The sequence below is a fragment of the Nipponia nippon genome, unplaced genomic scaffold (genome assembly GCF_047370975.1).
Source record: "Nipponia nippon isolate SJK-2023a ecotype South Korea unplaced genomic scaffold, ASM4737097v1 scaffold_5, whole genome shotgun sequence".
Lineage (NCBI taxonomy): Eukaryota > Metazoa > Chordata > Aves > Pelecaniformes > Threskiornithidae > Nipponia > Nipponia nippon.
Window position 1 is genome coordinate 55,940,053 of NW_028262369.1, and position 21,091 is coordinate 55,961,143.

General features: G+C 37.7%; 1 protein-coding gene across 4 annotated transcripts in view; it reads right to left on the bottom strand.

Annotated features, from left to right (window-relative positions):
- The window catches only part of BRINP3 (BMP/retinoic acid inducible neural specific 3), a 227,506-nt gene that overhangs the window by 32,876 nt on the left and 173,539 nt on the right, over positions 1 to 21,091 (bottom strand). For all 4 annotated transcript variants that reach the window (XM_009473679.2, XM_087732583.1, XM_087732584.1 and 1 more), the window contains one exon: positions 6,112 to 6,334. In XM_009473679.2, coding sequence (XP_009471954.1) covers positions 6,112 to 6,334 — 223 coding nt within the window. The remainder of the gene's footprint in view (positions 1 to 6,111; positions 6,335 to 21,091) is intronic.

Sequence of the window (21,091 nt, forward strand, 5' to 3'; positions counted from 1 at the left end):
AAAAGAAGTGAAAAATGAAAAAATGTAAATTCATGGCTCTTCCTCCTTTTATAGCTGCCTATGGTGCATTCTGTTGGAAATTTGAGAATAAATTGTTTTTGAAAACTATAATTCTTTCTAAAATTCTTCTGTTTGATGCAGCCATTTACTGCCTCTGGTAATGAACTCCTCCTAAGTCTGCATTAGCTTCGGAGTATGTTTCTTAAAAAAAAATCCTTTATGATTATAAGGTTGCTGAGAATGGCTTTCTTTTCAGAAATAAGGATTTTTATACGTTAATTAAAATATTTTTTTAAAGTTATTAAGTAGTTTTGCCTATATTTGGTTTCAGCTTGCGTTACCAGAATAAGATCCTTTAAAAAACTGGCTAGATTGTTAGTACAACCAACATCTTCACTGTAAATTATACGGTAATATTAGGAATCAGTCTTTTCAAAAATTCAAATACTGACATTTTATTTAAGTTTACATGCTTTTGTGTGCAAGTGTTGTACCTTGGTCTTTTAAAATTAAAATTCTTATTTATTTGAGTTGCTCATAATCTTCAGTTGCAGTTTGTTGCAGCAGATTTCCATTCTGTTATTATGCCAAGGAAAATGTAATTTTTCCACTGGCTTATTGTTGTATTTACAGTACGTCTCTCCTTTTAATATTTTTGTTTATGTCTTTATTAAATCACAAATTGTTCTGGTTATATTTGGCCTCAAGTGATGCTTTTTCATTATGAAGTGATTTAAACTGCATACAAATAAGGTTTGTACATATAGCAATATACTGCACTGAGTGCATTCACTCAAATGGATAACATTAGCCAAGGAACCAATTTGAATGACACAGAAAAGAATGAAACCAAGCGCTAAACTGGCACTTCTGAAGGAAGAAATGAAAGCTTTTCCATCTTCAATGTCTTTCAGTAGTGTTTGGATATTAAATCCAATCACAGGAAATCATTGCCATTCTTATTGAAAAATACTTAGGAAAGTGAAGATTCTCCTTCTCCATCAACATAGTTTATATTTCTTTTATGTTTTAAGCATCAATATCCCAGTTTTCTCATTCTGGTTCCATAATTTGGGTGGACATAAGTGTCTGCTTACCGTCAGCTCTGGTTTGCGTCAGGTGTTTCACTGACAGCAATTCATAAGTAAGATCAGGCCTTCTGTTCCTGTGATTTTCAGCTTCTCAGCATATAGTCATTATGTTTGAAAAGAAATCTTACTGTTGTGTTAACCAAATCAGAAACAAAACCAACTTTCCTTTCCATAACACAGTGACAAATGTATAACCACAACTTTGCTTGCTGTTTTACCTCTTCCCATTGCCATATGTGAGTTACAGTGTCCTGTATGGACATCCCTATTGAGTAAAATTGATATTTCTTTATTCTCTCCACTTATTTTGTCTTTGAAAAATCAGAAGATTGAATCCAAAGGTGATGTTAACATGAGAGTATGCATGCACAGATCTCATCTTTAAGTGCAGTTCTGAGTCACAACGCTCAGCCTAAGCTGTGAGGAAGTTATCCCTTTGCTACCTTTAACAGGTCATCACTTTCTCACCTCATTTGAGAAAGATGCTGCTGGAATCGAGAACTTGGACTAACTTAATGACTAAGTCAGTCCTTTTCTCAGAGTAGATACACTAGACCACAGATACCATATACAAACTACTTCCAAAGATGAACAATTGTTCCTTACACCTCATGGTCCTAGTACAGAAATATGCATGATGAGCTTAGGGCAGACATATGGTTTTACACCCAACACTTAGTGATTCCTGCAAAGCAAAACGTATTGTGCCACTAGCGATGTTTCAACCATGTTCCTGTACAAAAACTGTGGCAAGAGCTGGCCATCTAGTGGAATAACAATTGCTGCATGTGGTGGACTCTCGCCAAGAAAACACAATGCATGAGCATATGATACCACAAGTTTTTAAGGCTGTTGTGTCAATGCAATGAGAACATATTAGTAATAATCACTTGAGCCTTTTGAAGCAGCAGAGCCTCAAATTCATGGAGGCAGTAGCTCACCTGGTAGCGTTATTCCACAGAATATCAAGTTTCTTTTTCAGAGTGCATTTTTTTCAATCTTGTTTATCTCTTTATCTCTTGAAATTGGATGTTTTATCATTCCATCCCTATATACAACATGGGAACAGATTATCTACATAGCAATTTCTGTGCTCGTTGTTGGTTTTGAATTTTCAGTTGGTATTTTTCTTTGAACTCAGACAACCAGTAAATACTTCACTGATTAGAGAAAGTGTATTGATTAATTCAGGTGAATTTTAAAAGTTACGCTCAGCAGTACCAGAATGGTTTATAATGGAAATCTATGGAATTTTGATTTACCTTGGCATGGTTTAACTTTCAGGAAAAGAAACAAAGGTCTGTTTCATGTTAATGAAAGAAAGCTTAAAATCTCAGAAGAACATCTGGAACTTGAAAGGATTTGCAATGAACAGAATAAAATAAAAATAGTAATCCTTTTCCCATCCCCAGTGTACACCAAAATGCTGCAGTAAATAAGACATTGTTCTGATCACTAGTGCATACTGAAATAAAACTATTTATACATTATTCTAGTTGAAGAATATTAACTGTATTTAAAAAGGAGACACGGGAATGTCATTTCTTTAACTTGCAAGTTAATTGACTGTTTTCTACTAAGAACAATGATGTTAGGAGAGGATTCAATGGTATTTTGGTTCAAAGATTAGAAAATTAAAATATAAATGTAATTTAGTCTTATGATTATTAAGTGGCTTTGTTCTTCAGGAAATATGTAAAAGTAGCAAGCAGTTCTGTCTAACAGATTAATTGAATCCCATTTAAAAACAATCAAGCAACAATTTATTTCATGTTCAGTAACAAAATTTTGAGGCCAGAGAAAAGAGACAGGTATTTTCAGTAAGGAATTTTAACCTTGACCATATGTAGGAGCTCCAAGTGTGACGAAACAATATCTGGCAGACTACATAGATAAAACCCTGTAAAACTCAGTCTCATAGAAAATTTTCATGACTTATATTAAACTTTTAAGACATGGAATCATAGAATCATAGAATCGTTAAGATTGGAAAGGACCTCTGAGACCATTGAGTCCAACCTGTTAACCTAACTGCCTGCCCCACCTTTAAACCACGTCCCTAAACACCACATCCACACGTTTTTTGAACACTTCCAGGGACTGTGATTGTACCACTTCCCTGGGCAGTCTGTTCCAAGGCCTAACCACTCTCTCTGTGAAGAAATTTTTCCTAATATCTAAACTAAATCTCCCCTGGCACAACTTAAGCCCATTTCCTCTTGTCCTATCACTTGTTGCCTGGGAGAAGAGACCGACCCCCACCTCACTATAACCTCCTTTCAGGTAGTTGTAGAGAGCAATAAGGTCTTCCCTCAGCCTCCTCTTCTCCAAACTAAACAACCCCCACTCCCTCAACCACTCCTCATAAGACTTGTGCTCCAGACCCTTCACCAGCTTTGTTGCCCCTCTCTGGACATGCCTCCCAGCTTCACAAAAAAGAAAACCAGCTCTCACTTTCGACATATTCCTTTAAAAATCCTTTGTATATCTGTTCTATTGACTTGTGAAATACAGTGTAAAATTAAACATTAGCACAGTTACTTTGTTTTTACTCACTGCCAGCATCATGACATTTATTAAAAACTGAAGCATTGACTTTAATCTGTATCTGAAAAGACAAGTGACCATAAAATACAATTTAAAATAGTATTTATATCTTCATTAACTCTGTCTAATTCCTCTTTCCATAATAAAATTCACCCTTAACTATCAATAGCAGAGCCCAAACACTAAACTGAAGGAGTTGTTTGGAAAGCCTTTGGAAAGGATTACATTTTGTTCCAATTCCCCCTTCTTGTTTCTTTGGAGCTTAGAATATTATTGGCACATGAAGCTATGATTTTTGCTTTTATTTCTATCTTCCCTTAAACACAAGAAATTTAAGTACTTGGATTTGGTTCTGTTATTCCACCCACTTTCTGCTGAAATGTCTGTTTTTACAGCCTGAGCAATAATTCATGTTTCTCCATTGCATTACTCAGATATGCATTCTCCATTGCATTACCCACTACTCATTTGCAGGCTTACCTGTTAGCAGTTCTGTATCAAAAAAATTCAGTACCTTGTTTGGATTAGCTATACTCTCATCACAAGAAGTACCTGAATACTGTTCTATCAATACCTGTGTTTTCTTCCCCTCACTATCCATCTTTTCACCACTGCTATTCCTTTATCCATTCCTGTATCTTGGTCCATCAGATTTTTTTAACCACGTTTGGAAATGAAACCACTTTCTTTTGACCTGTTCCTCTCACTTCTCAGTTTAAAGCTCTTCTTATGAGCCATAAAAGCTGATGATGTCAGAAGGCAATTTTCACAGATAGTCAGATGGAATCCAACCTTTGAAAATGCTCTTTTAGCAAATGCATCCCACTGGCTAAGTATTCCCAAACCTGCCTTTATCACCAATCTTTGAGCCATCTATTGATCATCATTATGTCATCATACGTCCGACCTCCCTCTGCACTGACTAGAAAAAATTTTAGGGCAGTTACTAAAATCAGGACACAATTATATTAAAAGTAAGTTATGATATTCCTAAGTTAGAGGTGCATTGCAAAATCAAACTTTTACAAAAGTTTAGTACAACTCCCTGTAAAACAGGCAAACTCATTGCTAGTAAAATTTATTATTAACATATAAACTGTGAACTCACAAGTTCAGCATTTGAAAAAAAAATATCCTTCATATAACAAGAAGGTCTATTTTGATCAATCATTTCAACTGTGCTTTGCGTTTTATATCTCAGTTCATCGGTATTCTATCATTGCTATTACCGATGGCAACCAAAGATTGCCTCAAAACCCTATAGTGGTTATTTTGAAGACCTGATTATTTTAAATTTTGGCAGGGAAAGAAAAAGTGAGGTTGCATTCTGTTTTTTGTGTTTTGAAAAGCCCTGGGTTCCTGCTGAAGTCTTTCATGTCGAATCATCTCTTTGGCAGAATGCTTATTTAGGTCATGCCCAAGAAACACAGGAGATGATATTGAAGCACTGCAGTGACTATATAACCTTTGTTAGTGGAATGTTTTCTAATTATGAAACGACTCCACAAGTGAAAAATACATTTTTTGTTTCAACTAGCAGATCACAAAGCAAAACACAATATGTAGAAAAAGGGGGGCATGAGAGACATAACAGCTGTCTCCTGAAAGAAAAAGCAGAAGGGTTAGCTAAGTGCCACTAAAAGGCAAAGAGGAATTGATAGACCCTTAGCTTGCAAAAGGAGAGCTGAAACTAGGGGAGAGTAAAGTACCCCTGGCAGTTCTGGAACACTAAACCTAAACTAGATTTCTTTAAAATTGACAGAGATACATGCTAAATGCAGAAGTCACTGGACTAGGCCCACGATGCCTCCACTCAGAAGAATAATGTCCTTAAAAGCTCATTCATTTCAGATTTACTCTAGTGTCATTCCACTAATGTCAATAAAACAATTTTCAATCAGCAATCAACTATAACCACTTTATGTTAATATAGCTAGCTTTCAGGATCTCTCTGTTTGTAGGAAGGACTAAAACACTTCTATTTTCTTTCCTTAGGCATCCTTTCAAATCTAATTCATATCTGACAAATGAGACAAGAAATCAATGTATGTAGTATATACTGTATGTATAATGACCTGGAAAGTTCTTAAAATCACTGTGCTTGCTTCAGAATAAGTATTCAGTATAAAATTATTTGGCACTGTTACACTTGGCCAAGTTCCACTGAAAATATGGTTCTGTAAAACAGAGGCAGACCAAATGGGTTGAATCTGTACGCTCTTGTTATTTTTAACTTGCCTCACATCATACACAGTCATATACAAATCAGGTTTTATTTTGACCTTTCCCATCGTATTTAGGAAAACATGAATGGAGCAATATTGAAAGCTGAGATTGTTAAGCTCCTACAAATATAAAGATTGCATACTGTACATGTACCATATGCTGCACACATTCCCTCATCTATGCCCTTAAGGAGATTTTTGTGTCAAGACAGCAGTTTGAGTTTCTCAGGTTTCATAGGCTTTCTTACCTCTGCCTTGGCATGCGGATAAGTGGCTGTTTATGGCATCTCTTACTAAGACCAAAGAGCTTGTGAACAGTTTTCTGTGCCTTGAGGAAGAGTTGCTTCATGCTGTTTTCTAGTTGCTCATAGCGACGTTGAAAATTAGAATCCATTGTCCACAAATGCATTACAGTAGATGTGTTCAGGAAATAATTCATGGGCAGCCTTTTCATAAATAATTTGAACTCATCTGAAAAAAAAAAATAGTAGTTATGGATATTGTTGCAGCAAAAATTAACTTTAATTTGTTTTTTCTTGAACTCTTTTTTTTAAACTTGAACTTTTGTAATTTTAGGATTGAACATTTTAACTCTTTTAAAGTAGAAAGGTAACTACATTTTTAGTGGTAATATTTGAATAAAAACAGCAAAAGTCAATGTTTATATAATTTTTAAATTGTTAAAACAAATACAAGCACTGCCATTATTTCTCAACCTGGGTAATATGAAGATTAAATAAGAATCAGAGTTTCTTACCTTCAAATCTAGGATCTGAAAGTAAATACACATTTAAAGATCAATATATATAGACTCATTTAGAGAAGACAGGAAACTGTCTTAAAAGGAGTATTTTCTAATACTTAGGAAATGAAACTAAATGTGATTTTGCAGGCCAGCTCTCTTAGATATCTTATTTCACATGAGACAAGCCATTAAGGATCAGACTTTCAAAAGTATTTAGAATTGAAATGGAGCCTTTCAAAGCATTTTACGGTACTTTGACACTTCAAAAATGTCCCCCATAACTTCTTTTTGACTCACGTCCCTATCTCTAAAGTGGTAAAAAGGAGTTCTTAAGTCACAGGATCACTGTTATTGTGAACATCCTATGCTTTGTGATTTGTTCCGGTAGCTCAGTCCACATAAGAAACATAGACTGAATCTTAATAGCAGAATTTTATTAATCAGTGAGTCTATTTGCATAAGTAGGATAATTTACAAGTTGATTTATAAGTTTTGAACCTAAATAAACTTCCATTTAAAAGGGCTCTAATTACTGGGGAAAAAAATGGGAAAATGAGTAGCATACTTGAATGCACATGTTTATGCTTTTTATTTCTTGTTTCCATATATCAGTACATTTTCCTGTCTGCCCTCCTGCCTGCTGCTATCCTTCCATCCTTCACAATCCATTTTTTCTTTCACCTTGTTCCTGAAGTGAAGTCACTTATCCTACAGTTTGGCTTTCACCCTGCCAGATGCTCCTTTTGGGTAGTGTACACTTCAGCAGACTATGTGAATGCAATGATCCAACTGACTGAAGTAGCTTCCTGCTTAGAACTAGAGTTAATCATAATATTTAACATTGCTATCATTTTAGGTTGCTAGTGGGAGAGGGTTAATTGGGGAAAATTTCTGCTCACATGAAAGAATTCTCCCTTACCATCATTGTTCATAAGTCTTTTGGTTTTAGCTTTAGCTTTAGTTTAGCTTTTTTAACAACATTTTTACACAAAGGAGGCAAAAATATTTTCTTTTTTATGAGCAGAGAAGAAAAATCTTTTCTAAATGATCTAGAGTGACCCTCATCCACATCCTGAGGTACACGGGGTCATGATGAAATAGAACAGCCCTATTTTGGCACAGTATTTTCTGTGATGAAGATTCATCAGAAGACAAAAGGCACTGAAAGGTCCTCTGGAAGGTAATAAATGAAAGGCAAGGGGCAAAGTTGGTGATTTTATATTTAATAAAGTGGTTTTAATAATTCATCTGGGAGGTCCTTGGCAATATGTTATTCATTTTCTCTTTATGCCTTCCTTTTTGGGTATTAGTTGTCCACTATTCTCCCCTTGAGGACAGCACTGCTGCCCCTCTGCTGTCCCTGGGTACAAATTAAGGGACTGAGGAAAGGAACCGTTCCTTTATTTTATCAAGTATTTGGAGCCTCTTATCCTTTGCTTATCCCTTCTCTAATTTTGTCTAAGTTGGTTCTTACCCTCTGTCCAAAAAGAGCAAGTATCTGTTCCTGGGTTTGTACCTTAATAATTGGAATTAATAGGAGTATTTAATAAATTATACATTACCAGATGAGCATCTGTGTGAGTATTAGTGTAGCTTTGGGAAAACCACTTCCCTGTTTTCCCCTTCCCAAGTGACAATTATGCCTTTGTCTCCTCACACTACACTTCCCAGTTCTCACTTCCCTTCAAGGTTTGCATAGATGCTGTGAGAGAGGTTTACACCTGGCTTGTCTAAAGGAGGCACAGTCCCATTGGCTTGGTAAAGCCTTCCAAGCCTAAAGAGTGCATTTTCAAATTTAACACACTAGTAGCAGTAAAAAAAAAAAAAATAGAAATTAATAGGAAATAAGGTTAACTGAACTGTTGTGTTAAGTATGTCCTTTGGCAAAGCACAGATCTGCAGTTTGTATAAATTGGCCAAGCTCTACTAACTTCAGAGGAGTGCACTAATACACCTAGGGAGGATAAGATCCAAAAGCCACATTCCTGACTGACCTGTTTTAATTGCTAATTTCTCATTTCCCTTCTGTTCTTCTGAGACACTGGTATATCTACTTAAACTCAGTTTCATGAAGCCAAAAATAAACCCAAATCCCTGAAGAGAGAATATACTCTGAAGATGCCTTTTTAGTTTTCATATTGCTGTAATAACTTATTGAAGAAACATTGTCAATTTGCTGGCCTTTGCACACTGGCAATAAGTTCTACAGCTAACAACTACTTGGATGCCGTGTTTAGGAGTGATAAGGCAGGTTTACACTACTTGCAATGCAAAAGCACTTCCAATAAGAAAATGTTTCTTTTTATCCCTGTAATAAACATCATCTTTGACTATCCCTGTGCCCTGTATGATCATGCTAATGAGCACCATAATGCAGATAAAAGAGAGACGAAAAGATAATGTGCTCTGCAAAAAAAAAGAGATGAAAAGATAATATGCTCATATCTTTAACAGACACATTTCATGATCTGTGAAACTACAACATGAACTCCTATCACTGAGAAATGATTAAACCATTACACTCTAATCAACACATTGTACCAGCCATTCCTGAGGTTTAACAACCAGTATTACAGTGCTGGGGGCCATAGAAATTGGTACTTTTAAAACACAATGCTTGATACCCATATATGATATGATTTCAGCACTTCCTCATTTATTTTCACATGGGTAGCACAAGCAATACCATTATTTCGTATTCTTAACTAATTGCAAATAATGAGGAAAAATGTAAAATATTATATGCAGTGGTTGATTAAACAAGTTTATTTAACTTTCATTTTATTCCTGGTCATGTCTGTTTTGCACTTCCCCTTTTTCTGCAAGGTAAATCTTCCTTGTATTCACGGTGTCTAGAGATTGAAATGGCCTACCACATTTCAGTAGCAAAGAACAAATGAAAAATATCACAATGGGAGCAAATACTATTGCTGAAATCAGATGAATATCAGACATATTTAGGCTGTAAGAAATACCTAGAGCTACTTAGCTTGTAACTTGGATTGTCAGCGTTATTCAGTATCAGAGCAGGGCTCAATGCTGAATACAATTATTAACATACTGCATACAGAGCTAGCAAAGACCAGAAAAATGCAGTAGTCCTCACCAAAGGATTTGACAATGCTCTGCTACAAGGAAAAAAGGTGCCTGCTCTGTGTTGGAACAGAACAGGACCCCTGATTTCTCTGCTACAAATATTTTGCATATCCCTGATATTTTGAATTACAAGATCTGTACAAGACTATCACACCTACAAGACCACGGCACACTTCGGTTTTTGTTTCAGCTGAGGCTGAGTGTTTTTTTGAACTTTTCCAGGCTATCAAAATGTCTTGTGTTAGCTTGTTTTCTAAGATCCCTTTTGGAAGATCTTTGAAAGCATCTTGTAAGTCAACAGTTTTATACCAGCTTGGGAATTGAGAACACCTGGTTAATAATGGTAACACAGGCTAACATCTGACTATGCGATGTAATGCTGGCAATATTAACATGTCACATAATATCACTGCACTTTCTTCTCCTATTTTCTTTAGATTAAACAGAGCAAATTCATGACTGAGCTTTCAAACTGTCATTCCTAAAATTTTCTTTTAAATTATATAGCTACTCTTTCCCCGATTAATATAACAGAGATTATTTCTAGTCTATGGGTGTTAGAATCAGAGCGATTTTCTCCTCACAGCCCAAGACACACTCTGTGTAAAGGCAGAGAACAATCTCAGTTTCTGCAGTCAGGATACCATGAGCAGGAGGATAAAATAATAGTTCCTTTAAGCCATAGCTTGTGTCTAGGGAGGTCTCAGTAATGTACTTTATGGAAGATCAAAATTCCTGAGTCTCCTGGTAAATAGGAAAATTCAAATTTGTCATGGATTTCTACCAAAGAAAAAAATACACATAGTTCTTTTTTTTCTTTTTTTTTTTTTTCTGTTGGTTATGTATTATGGCTGAAATGAATGACAGCATATGTGTACATGTGAAGAAATTAAGTGAAGGGGCAATCTACATGCAGTTTAGGAGAATGTAAAGAAAAACACAGTTCGAAAATAATCTGCATTTAAGAAAGAAATTTTTTCACAGCAAAGTAAACTGAAAGAAATTTCAGCCATCTTCTCTCAGTCTCTAGAAATGACTGTTTATGGGGAGCTGATATTCCGTCAAGTTTTATTCTGTTGTTTAATGTAATGTCATATTCTGATAAGCTCTTTTATCTAAAATGAAATAATTTAATCTTATGCCATCAAAACCTTTAATACTGGAAATTACAACATAATGTTTCAGTAAATATATAACCCTGTCTCATTGTGGATTACATAGTCTAACCTAAACTTAATTTTATTTTTTTACCAGTATTCAAATATGGAAAAAGAAATTATATTTTCTGAGCAAAAACAGCCTGACAATAACTGAAAAAGTATTTTGCCTGGCCAGTTTAAGAATCCTTTATTGACTGAAACATACTATTGATGATAGGCTTATATATAGTCTATGTATTTTCTAAAATGAATAAGAATTTGGACTGTAGCAGTTTTTCCATTAACAAAGCTCAATAAAAAAAGCTCAAAGCTCAAAGCTCAATATGTCTGTAGGAGAAAATCCCTTTTTACATCATATTGTCATGTCAAAATCTACCATTAGACAGCAATTTAAATGGACTGTTTTTTCATTTCTCTAAATGATTCTTTAATTAAATATTTTTCTCCCTTGTTTATCTAAGAATAACAATAAAATATCTTTCACAGGCTTTGTAGTCAATAAAATGGTGTATGTTCATTAGTTTGATCAACAGAATTTGTGACACTTCAGCATTGTCTGTAAAATCTATACATGCTGTTTGTACATATGTCCTCTTTTTCTATCAAGCTCCTTAACTTGCTCTAAAGGTATTAAAATTCTGTCATCACAGTCTAGAAGTGTATAATGCCTCGTGTAAAAACTGTTCTTCTTTGGCTCTAACAAAATATTACAGTGGGCTTAAGACAAATTGACAAAAATCGACTAGTCTTTAACAAGTAAGGGTGTGATACTATATCTCTGAACAAAAAATTATGTAGTCTGACATGCTAGTCCAAATTAGAGCATTTCATACAATTTCAAAATTAGCTGAATTCATGTTCTACATTGCATTTCATCTTTTCTCATTCTTATAATGAGAATTACTTGCAATCACTACTCTTTACAGACCATTACTACTTTGGGAAGCTGTCTCCCTTCTTAAACCATAATGATAGGATCAGATATTAATTGATATAAATGTGACCTTAGGTGATGTCTAGTCCAATCTCTTGCTTCAAGCAGGTAATCTCTGACATCAGACCAGGTTGCTCAGGGTTTGGTCCAGTTGGGTCTTGGAAACTGCTGTGGATGGAGATAGAAGAACCTCTCTGGGCAACCAAGACTCAACTGCCTGCATGGAGAAAATGTTTCTCTGTATATTCAGTCTGAAGCTCTCTTTGTTTCAGTTGATGCTTGTTGTCTCTCACCATACAGAGCCTGGCTCTTTCTTCTTGATCCACTCCCTGAGGACAAGGTGGTTGCTTTGAGTCCCTCGAAGCCTCCATGCCCAAGGCTGACCAAGCCCTCCTCCTGTGGCCTCTTCTCCCAGGGTAGGTGCTCCAGCCCCAACCACTCTGGGGACATCACTGACCACAGTCCAGATTGCCAATGCATTTCCTGTCCTGTGGAGCCCAAAACTGGATGAAGTATCTGAATGTGGTCTAAAAAGTACTGAGGCTAATCCCCTCCTTGATTTCCTGGTCATGCTCCTATTCATACCACCCAGGATGCTGCTGCCCTTCATGCTGTCAGGCCATTATGTGCTCCTCTCCACTTGCTGCCAACAGGCCCCAGGAACTTTCCTGCAGAGCTGCTCCTGGCCAGGCAGATCGCTGCTGGGACTTTGCCTGCCCAGGGCAAGGCTTTGCATTTGTCCTTGTTGAACTTCATCAGGTTCCTGTTGTCCCATTCCACCAGCCTGTCCAGGTCCCCCTGGATGGCAGCCCTGTTCTTGAGCATATCACCTGGTTCCCATCCCCCTCCCTCAAATTGGTATCATCTGCAAACTTGATGAGAGTGCACTTCATTGCCCTCTCCGGGTCATTGCTAAAGAAGGTAAACAGACCAAGTCCTGGAACAGACCCTTGCTGTATTCCACTTGCCCCCGGTCTTCAGGTAGGATATGTGACCCACTAACCTTACACTCTGTCTCCCACAATATTCTGGTATCCCAGTTAAGATACAGTGGTCTGGAAGGAAGGACAAATAGATGGGTAAAAATCCAGTTGCATGGCCAGATTCCATGTCTAGAGTCTTACTAAAATTGAGGTAAATGGCAACCATTGCTCTCCCCTCATCCATAAATCAGCATTTTATGATAGAGAAAATGAGGTGGGTCAGACATGATTTACCCAGTCACCATCTTCTCCTTCATGTCCCATGTGCTAGCTTAACCTTGGCTGGCTGCCAGATGCCCACCCAGATGGTCCGTCACTCCCGCTCCTGAACAGGACAGGGTGAGAAGATGAAAAAGCTCATGGGTTGACATAAAGACAGGGAGATTGCTTGCCAGTTACTGACATGGGCAAAAGTAACTCAACTTGGGGAAGATTTATTTATTGCCAATTAAAAATAGAGCAGGATATTGAGAGAAAAAAAAGACAAAACTATAAACACCTTCCCCCCATCCCTTCCTTCTTTCAAGGCTCAACTTCACTCCTTACATTCCGAACTCTTCTATATCCTCTCCACCACGAACAGTGCAGGGGGATGGAGAATGGGGGTTACAGTCAGTTCATAAGACTTCATCTCTACCACTCCTTCCTCCTCATGCTGTTCCTCTACTCCAACGTGGGTCCCTCCCACAGGATACAGTCCTTCATGAGCTGCTCCAACATGGGTCCTTTCCACAGAGTACAGTCCTTCAAGAACACACTGCTCCAGCATGTGTCCCCCACAGGCCACAGGTCCTGCCAGAAAATCTGCTCTTGCATGGGCTCCTCTCCATAGGCTGCAGCTTCCTTCAATGCATCCCCACCTGCTGCGGATTTGAGTCCTCCATGGGCTGCAGTGTTGATATCTGCTCCACTGTGATCGACATGGTCTTCTCCACTAGCTGCAGGTGAATCTCTGCTCCGGCACCTGGAGAACCTCCTCCCTCTCCTTCTTCACCAATCTTGGTGTCTGCAGGGCTGTTTCTCTCACATTTTCTCCCTCCTCTCTCTCACAGATGCTGTGCAGTGTTTTTTACCCTTTCTTAAATGTGTTATCACAGAGATGCCACCAGTGTCACTGACAGGCTCGGCTTTGGGCAGTGGTTGGTCTGTTTTGGAGCTGGCTGGCACTGGCTCTGTCCAACACAGGGGCAGTGCCTAGTGTATTCTCAAAACAGGCCACTGCTGCAGCCCCACCACTACCAAAATCTTGCCACATAAGCCCAATACATCTCCAGAAATGCAGTTCAGGAGGACTCAATCCATAATTTTTCCAGGGACCAAAGTGAAGCTGTTCAATCAGTAGTTCCCTAGATTATCCTCTCAGACCTTTTTGATGCTTGGCATAAGATTTACCTTTCTCCAGTCATCAGGGATCTTCCCCGGGCTCCATGATCTTTCCAAACTAACAGAGAGAGAGGCTTTACAGGGATATCATCCAGCTCCTTTAAAACCCACAGATACAGTCTTTTGAATCCCATGGACTATCATGGGTTAAGATCTCTCAAATAACCTTTGATTCCACCATTGCTCACTGCTGAATCCCCCTTGAATCCCCTTACTAAGCTCAAGGACCTCGGATATTTGCTGGTGAAGACTGAGGGCAAAGAAGGCATTGAGTACCTCTGCCTTATCTGTTTATGATGAAACAAATAAATCACTAAACCACTCAACCTATTCAGCGGCAGGCTCACATTTCCTTGTTCTATCTTTTACGACTAAGGCAACTATAGAAGCTTTTCTTGTTGCTCTTGGCATCCCTTGCAAGCACTGGTTCTAGGTTTTCCTATCACCATCTCTAAATGTTTCTGAATTTTTCCTTGGTAGCCTGTCCCTGTTTGCACCTCCTGTATGCTGCCTTTTTGCTTTGGAACTCTGTCATGACTTCCTTGTTTAGCAAAGCTGGTTCCCCAGTATATCTATGTATTTTCCTGAGTACCAGGATGGACGGTTCTTATGCTCGGAGGATGCTGTCCTTAAAACCTGGGCAGCTTTCCAGAGCTCCATTGTCTTCAGAGCTGCCTCAGAGGGCATACCACCTACCAGTTCCCAGAATTAGGTGAAGACTGCTTTTGTAAAGCCCAGGTCTACCTTCTGCTGCTCTCCTTACCCACTCCTTTCCAGATCCTGAACACCACTATTTCATGTCCTCTACAGCTGAGGTTGCCATTGATTATCCCATCCCCAAACAGCATTTCCTTGTTAGGGAATAGCCAGTCCAGCTCTGTGTCACTCCTGTTGATCCATCCGGTATCTGTAACAAGATGTTATTCCTGACACCCTCCCAAAACCTCCTTGACTGCTTATGTCCCATAGTGTTAGCTTTTCAGCAGATGTCAGGGATGTTAAAGTTCCCCACAAGAAGCAGGGTCTGTGATCCAGATGTATCCTTGAGTTGCTTAAGGAAGACTTCATCCACTTCCTCACATTGACTGGGTGGTCTGTAACACACTCCCACTGTGTTAATGTCACCCTTGCTGGCCTCTCTGACCCTGACCCACAAGCTCTTCCCAGCTGTTGTCCATCCTATAGTAGAGGTCCACACATCTGAGCCACTCATTAACACAGAGGGCAACTACCCTCATCATCATCCCTGCCTGTCTTTCCTGATGAACCTGTATCCATACTTCACAGTATCACAGTCAGGAAAGCTGCCCCACCCTGTCTCTGCTATCCTAACAATATTGGACCTCTGCGACCTCATGCAGAGTTCTGGTTCATTCTACTCATTTCACAGGTCAAGTGCTTTTGAGTAGGTATACTTGAGGTAGATTTCCATTTGCCGTGTTTTATCTTTACTCTTGCTACTGTCACCCTGCACTATGTATTCCTAAGAAAGATTTTCCCTTTACTTAGTAGGACCAAGAAGACACCACATGGGCCTGAGCCATGTAGTCACTCCTGATACACTCTAGCTCTCCTCTGGCAGTATTGTTGGTGCTCACATGGATGAGCAGCAGGGGATAATAGTCTAAGATGAGCCAAATGAGTCTCAGCAGTCTCTCCTCAACTTCCCAGATCAAAGTCCCCAGAAAATGTTCCCAGAGAGCAAGTCAGGTCAGCAGAGGGGAACCTCCATCTTCAAATGCCGTTACCCACTGCTTTTTAGTGCCTGCATGTGGGTCAGGCTTGGCTGGCTCTGATGGCTCCCCAGGACACCGAACCTATTCTGCAGTTGCAGATCTACAGGTGGAAAAGAAGCCATCTTGCTGATGCCAAAAGTCACAAGTCTCCTGTTCCCCCATCTTGACAGTCTGCGTTTGCCACTTGATGGAGTAGAGACTCTGGCTGTCCATCATGTGCAGCTGAGAGTTCAGATGCTTGGCTCTGCAGGGTCTTTGTGAAGATCCTATCTCTTTTTTTCATCTTCTCCAGTGCTTTGCAGAGGGAATACTATTCCCTCTCTGAGGAGTGAATCATGAGATGATTTTTCCAAAGGCAGGTGCCTGTAATAATGCCTTTCCAGATCCCTGCCTGTCAGAGGAAAGACTACTTAAGGAACTTGAAAATTTACATTAAATGAGAAATTTCAGCTGCAATTTTAGTTTGTGTGTGTTCGGGTGTGGTTTTTTTTTTCAAAATAATCTTTTTCCTTGTCTATGCTAATCATTTGTCTACACCTGGTTTTAATACGACTCCAGCCTTCCTTTGGCAAAATTCATTCTAACAGAAAGCCAAAATAAACAGATACTATTGCATAAGGAAAATGAGCAACAGCCAGAACTAACAAGAAATATTCAGACCAAAAGCTTTAATTGAAAAACACTAAGGAAATATCTTTAGTAACTCCAGTAATCTATTTACCTACAGAAAAGATGACACAGAGCAGCAAAGCAAGCCATCTAACCCTGCTCTGCCAATTTGCTTAACCTCTGTGCCTATTTCAGTGTTGACCTTATCTGCTGATGCTGTAAATAAGCCTAATATAAATCCTGGTTTATTTTTGTTATAGGTTAGAAGCTGGAAAGAAGACTACCAATTAATTTCATACAAAAGCTAAGGAAAGCTGCTAAAGCTATTCATTTCACAACAAAGAAGGTTCTTAAGCAGAACTGTGTAGAGCATAGAAAAACCTTTTGTGAAAGGTTTTTTAGTATTCCAAAATTAGAATGCAACTGAAATCTTTTGAAATTCTCCAAAATTCTCCAAATGCTTCTAATTTCTCTGAAATCCTCTGAAAGGAAAATTGCAAGGTTATCTTGCTTTACTTGGCTTTGAATCGGTCAAAATACTTCACCTTGACATAACAGAAATTTTACATTTTTATGTCAACCTTTAATTTGTTTTATAACATAAAAGTTATAAAGAAATGACAAAATGAATAATTATTTCAAAATGAAGGTCAAAGTGCTTTATTGTATTCTGTCAAAAAAACATCATTTTGCAATTATTGAAAGATTATTCCTTTTTTTTTTCAAAACAGCTGCCTCAATATTTTGTAATGTTTTGTAATGTTTTGTAATATTTTGTAATATTTTGTAGATAAATCTTTGTCTCTGCTACACTTGAACTGTCTTTTCTGTTTAGACTGCAAGTTCTTCAGAGAAGAGCCTATATCTTATTATATATAAGGCAGTTAGCACAATAGACCCCAGATTTAATTGTTGCCATGTATTACAAATAATAATAATAAATTTGCTTATGGCTCCAGTCAACTGCATCCTCCTTGGAGTCCTCCACGGTAGGTGCAATTAGTGTGAGGAGCAAGAGTTCTGGTAGGAAAGATCTCATAATCCTCAACAGTTTATCACACTTTTTACATAACTGTATTCTATGTGAAAAAGCTTCTATTGTAACAATGTGACCATGATATTATCATTCCTTTCCCATAACAATGCTTTTAACAGTAATCAGGGCAATAAATATGACAGCAAGTCAAATACCAGCGTCAGCTGTAAATTGAAACCTCAAACCACAAAACTGGTAGTCTGAGAGAATAAAAAGCAATAGGACCTACATTTCAAATGGTTGGATACAGTTGCTGTTCAATAAAGTGCTGCTCAATATGGTGTAGATATTATTAAAGAGATTTATAAAAGATATATGTTTGTTAAAATATCCCACCATGATTCAAAAGCCTGGAGAAAACAAAATACTAAAATGAACAAATATTTGTTTTTATGTTGCAATGAATTTCAGTTGTTCATGATGAATTACTTAATTTGTGAAAGAAGTAGCAGCTGTGTTCCAAGAAATATATATTTGAAAATAATCCAATTCAAGGAAGCATAAGATTGCAGCTTGAAACAACCTTATTTCTTCACAGAAAAGACAGTAAAGCTGAATTTTCTTTCTCCCCCTCCACCCCATTTAGGCTAAATCATTCATCTTTCCCTATAATTAAAACATTTGCTTTTCCAAAGCAAATGAACTGTCCTTTAAACTTTTTGAAGGACAAAGAGAAGGAAGGAATGTGCTCTGGAAGATAGACTGCATATGAAGGAGGAGAGAAGCACAACACTTAATATTGGACAGGCTATTTGAACTGGTACAATCTAGATGCTTTGTAAGCCTCAGGGGAAGCAAATTTTTATGGTTCTTGCAGTGGGGTAGGTTTGTGGGTTTTTTCTTTTGGCTTTCTTTTTTGAAGTGAGGAATGCTGCAGGGATAGCCCCTCTAAACCCTAGGCTTTGCAAGGTAGAAAGAACAGGGCTAAGTATCAGTGCAGGTGAAGGTGGAATTGGTGGGGAACAGAGATCCTCTGATCATTCATTAATATGCAGTTTCTGAGGAAACATGCAAATATTACAATACAACTGATTTTACATATATGTTACATATGTTTATACATATAGGCATGTATATATATATGTAAGTTGTTTTATATATAGTTAATGCAAGTAATGTCAACCTGTTATAGGAACAGAAAACCACAGATACTCCCTTCACAAGCCTTGGGACTCTCTTGGTGCCCAGATAAAGATGAAAAAGTTGCAGAGTCAAAATTGGTAGTAAAGATAGAATATCATCCTGCAAATCATGGATTAGTTCTGAAGTTTTACTAGGCAGCAGATAATAACGTTCCCCAGACTCTGCTGAGAGCTGAAAGGACTCACATTTCCTATAATCAAGAAGTGACTTGTTTCTTATTCTCAATCTAAATATGAACTTGACAGCAAGTTCACTTTTCAGAAACTAAAAAGCCAGACTCCAACAACTGTCTCTCTAAGTCCCAACATTTGAAGGACATTCCCTTCATCTTGTCAGTTTTTCTTTCAGGTGTGATTTTGGTTCATTACTCTTTTAAAAATATTCGTACCACTACCCTTCAAACAAATGTCCCTTGGAATTCATTGTAAGCTTTCAAGAAAAATTTCTCAGAAATTTATCCATGGATTATTTTGGAGATTTTGTAAACACTTTGATCATTTCAACACGGTTTCCAGGTGTTCCTGTAGCATGGATGTTCCAATTTCTATCTACTGCTAGCTATTTTTATTTTTCTATAGCACTATAAATGCACATAATGTATAGGACATAATTCTTATGCATAGATTTAGACATAACCTCTGTTGCCCCAAAGTTACCTTACTTGTTCTTGGTCGTGCTGGTAACTCCTGCAGTTTGAAAACTGGGTAAAGTAAATAAACGTGTAATGTATTACAGAAGGATAGTTCAGGGAAGAAAATGAGTGAAACTGAAAAGTGTTCTTGGAAAACATGTTGAAGTAAATAACTAGTGTTAAGCTGTTACAAGAGAAGATTTAAGAAGCTATGAATCAGAACAGACAACACTGCCCTAGAAGAAAAGAGAGGCCACAGAGTGACATCCCTCTTAATAAAGAAAGTCCAAAGCTGCCAAGGCAGATTGGAATTCCACCAAGAATGAGGTTTTTTGTCACTAGCTTTGAAGGGAATTACATTATGTCCTGTACATGGTGGCCATAAGTAGAATTATATTAGATCAAGCCTTCTGCTCCTCCTCTTATTACAGTGTCATCACAATGTTTAAAGTGTCCGAGAATGCAATGTCATATAAAACTTTAATAAGTTGATTTGCCAGGTGCTGCTTTAGCAGGACTCATATAATGCCTTTAGTTTTGGAACAGGGGCAATTATATTGACGGGACCTAATTGGCTGTACCTTCATTTTTGAAGTAGGAGACAAACCATTTAGACACTAACTCTCTGAAGAAATTATGCACATCCCACCTGTTCATTTTATTAAAACAGTGACACCTCCACAGGGGTGGGAGCGGTAGGGAGGGGAGTATTGGTCACAGAAGGAATGACAGTTGGTGTATCTGTTCATGCTATTGATTAAACTTCCTGATAACCACATAGGGAAGTTAATTAGTGGGAGGCAAATTAACACCCTTGCAAGATAATAGAGAAAACAATAATTATATGAAAAACTCAGGGGCCTAAGTTTTCTTGGCCTTGAGCATGAAGCTGTAAGCACCATTTTAAAGAAAACCACTATTCTACTGCTCAGGGGCAAATAGTTTGAACCATATCGATTGAAGTCTTTATTCTCAGTGATTAAAATGCACCTTCAACTGCCAGTGAATCTGTTCAGACTTTTCACAAGGAGTCTTTCAATTAAGATTTCAAATGAGATTCACTTTTCATCGCAATCAGTCTGTTCTGGTCAACAGAGAGACAGACTGTGCTACCTGAATGACCTGTGCAATCACACCTTGTGTGTACTGTGTACAATGAACTTGCAAGGGACCTTTGACAGGTACATTCTGTCATCCTTCTGAATCAATAAAAACAAAGCTTATTAGAGAGCAAGGTTAAATTTGTTGATTTTATAAATTGAAGAAAACCTCCAGTATTCAGTTTTAGTTCCAGATTACATTTTTAAGCTTATGCTACATGCATTTGAATTGAAACACAGTAACTGGAAAAGCAGTAATATGTCACTGGACTGCGGTAAGAGAGAACTTCTAGTGGAAACTGTCTTTGCTGCAAATGACAGTGTGGGACTCTAAATTTGCAGTCTGTCTGTGATGCCATATCAAACCTAGTCATCTTGCAATGTTATTTAAGACTTGGAATCTCAACATAGAGTCTGAAAGTCAGTCTGGGCACTTTTCGTCCCTATAATTGCAAGAAGTTTCTTTCATCAGAGCGTAGCAATATCTATGTTTAAACTGACATCTCCAAACTAAACCTGCAGTTACCTACTGCCCTTTTACTCACTTTTCATAATTTGGAACAGGTGTAAATGAGACATTTAGTACATTAACTATGTTTTAAAATGTCTGTCTTAGAATGTAGTTTCTCTTTTTTTTCTTTTTTTCTTTTTTTTTTTTCTCCTGTACTAGAA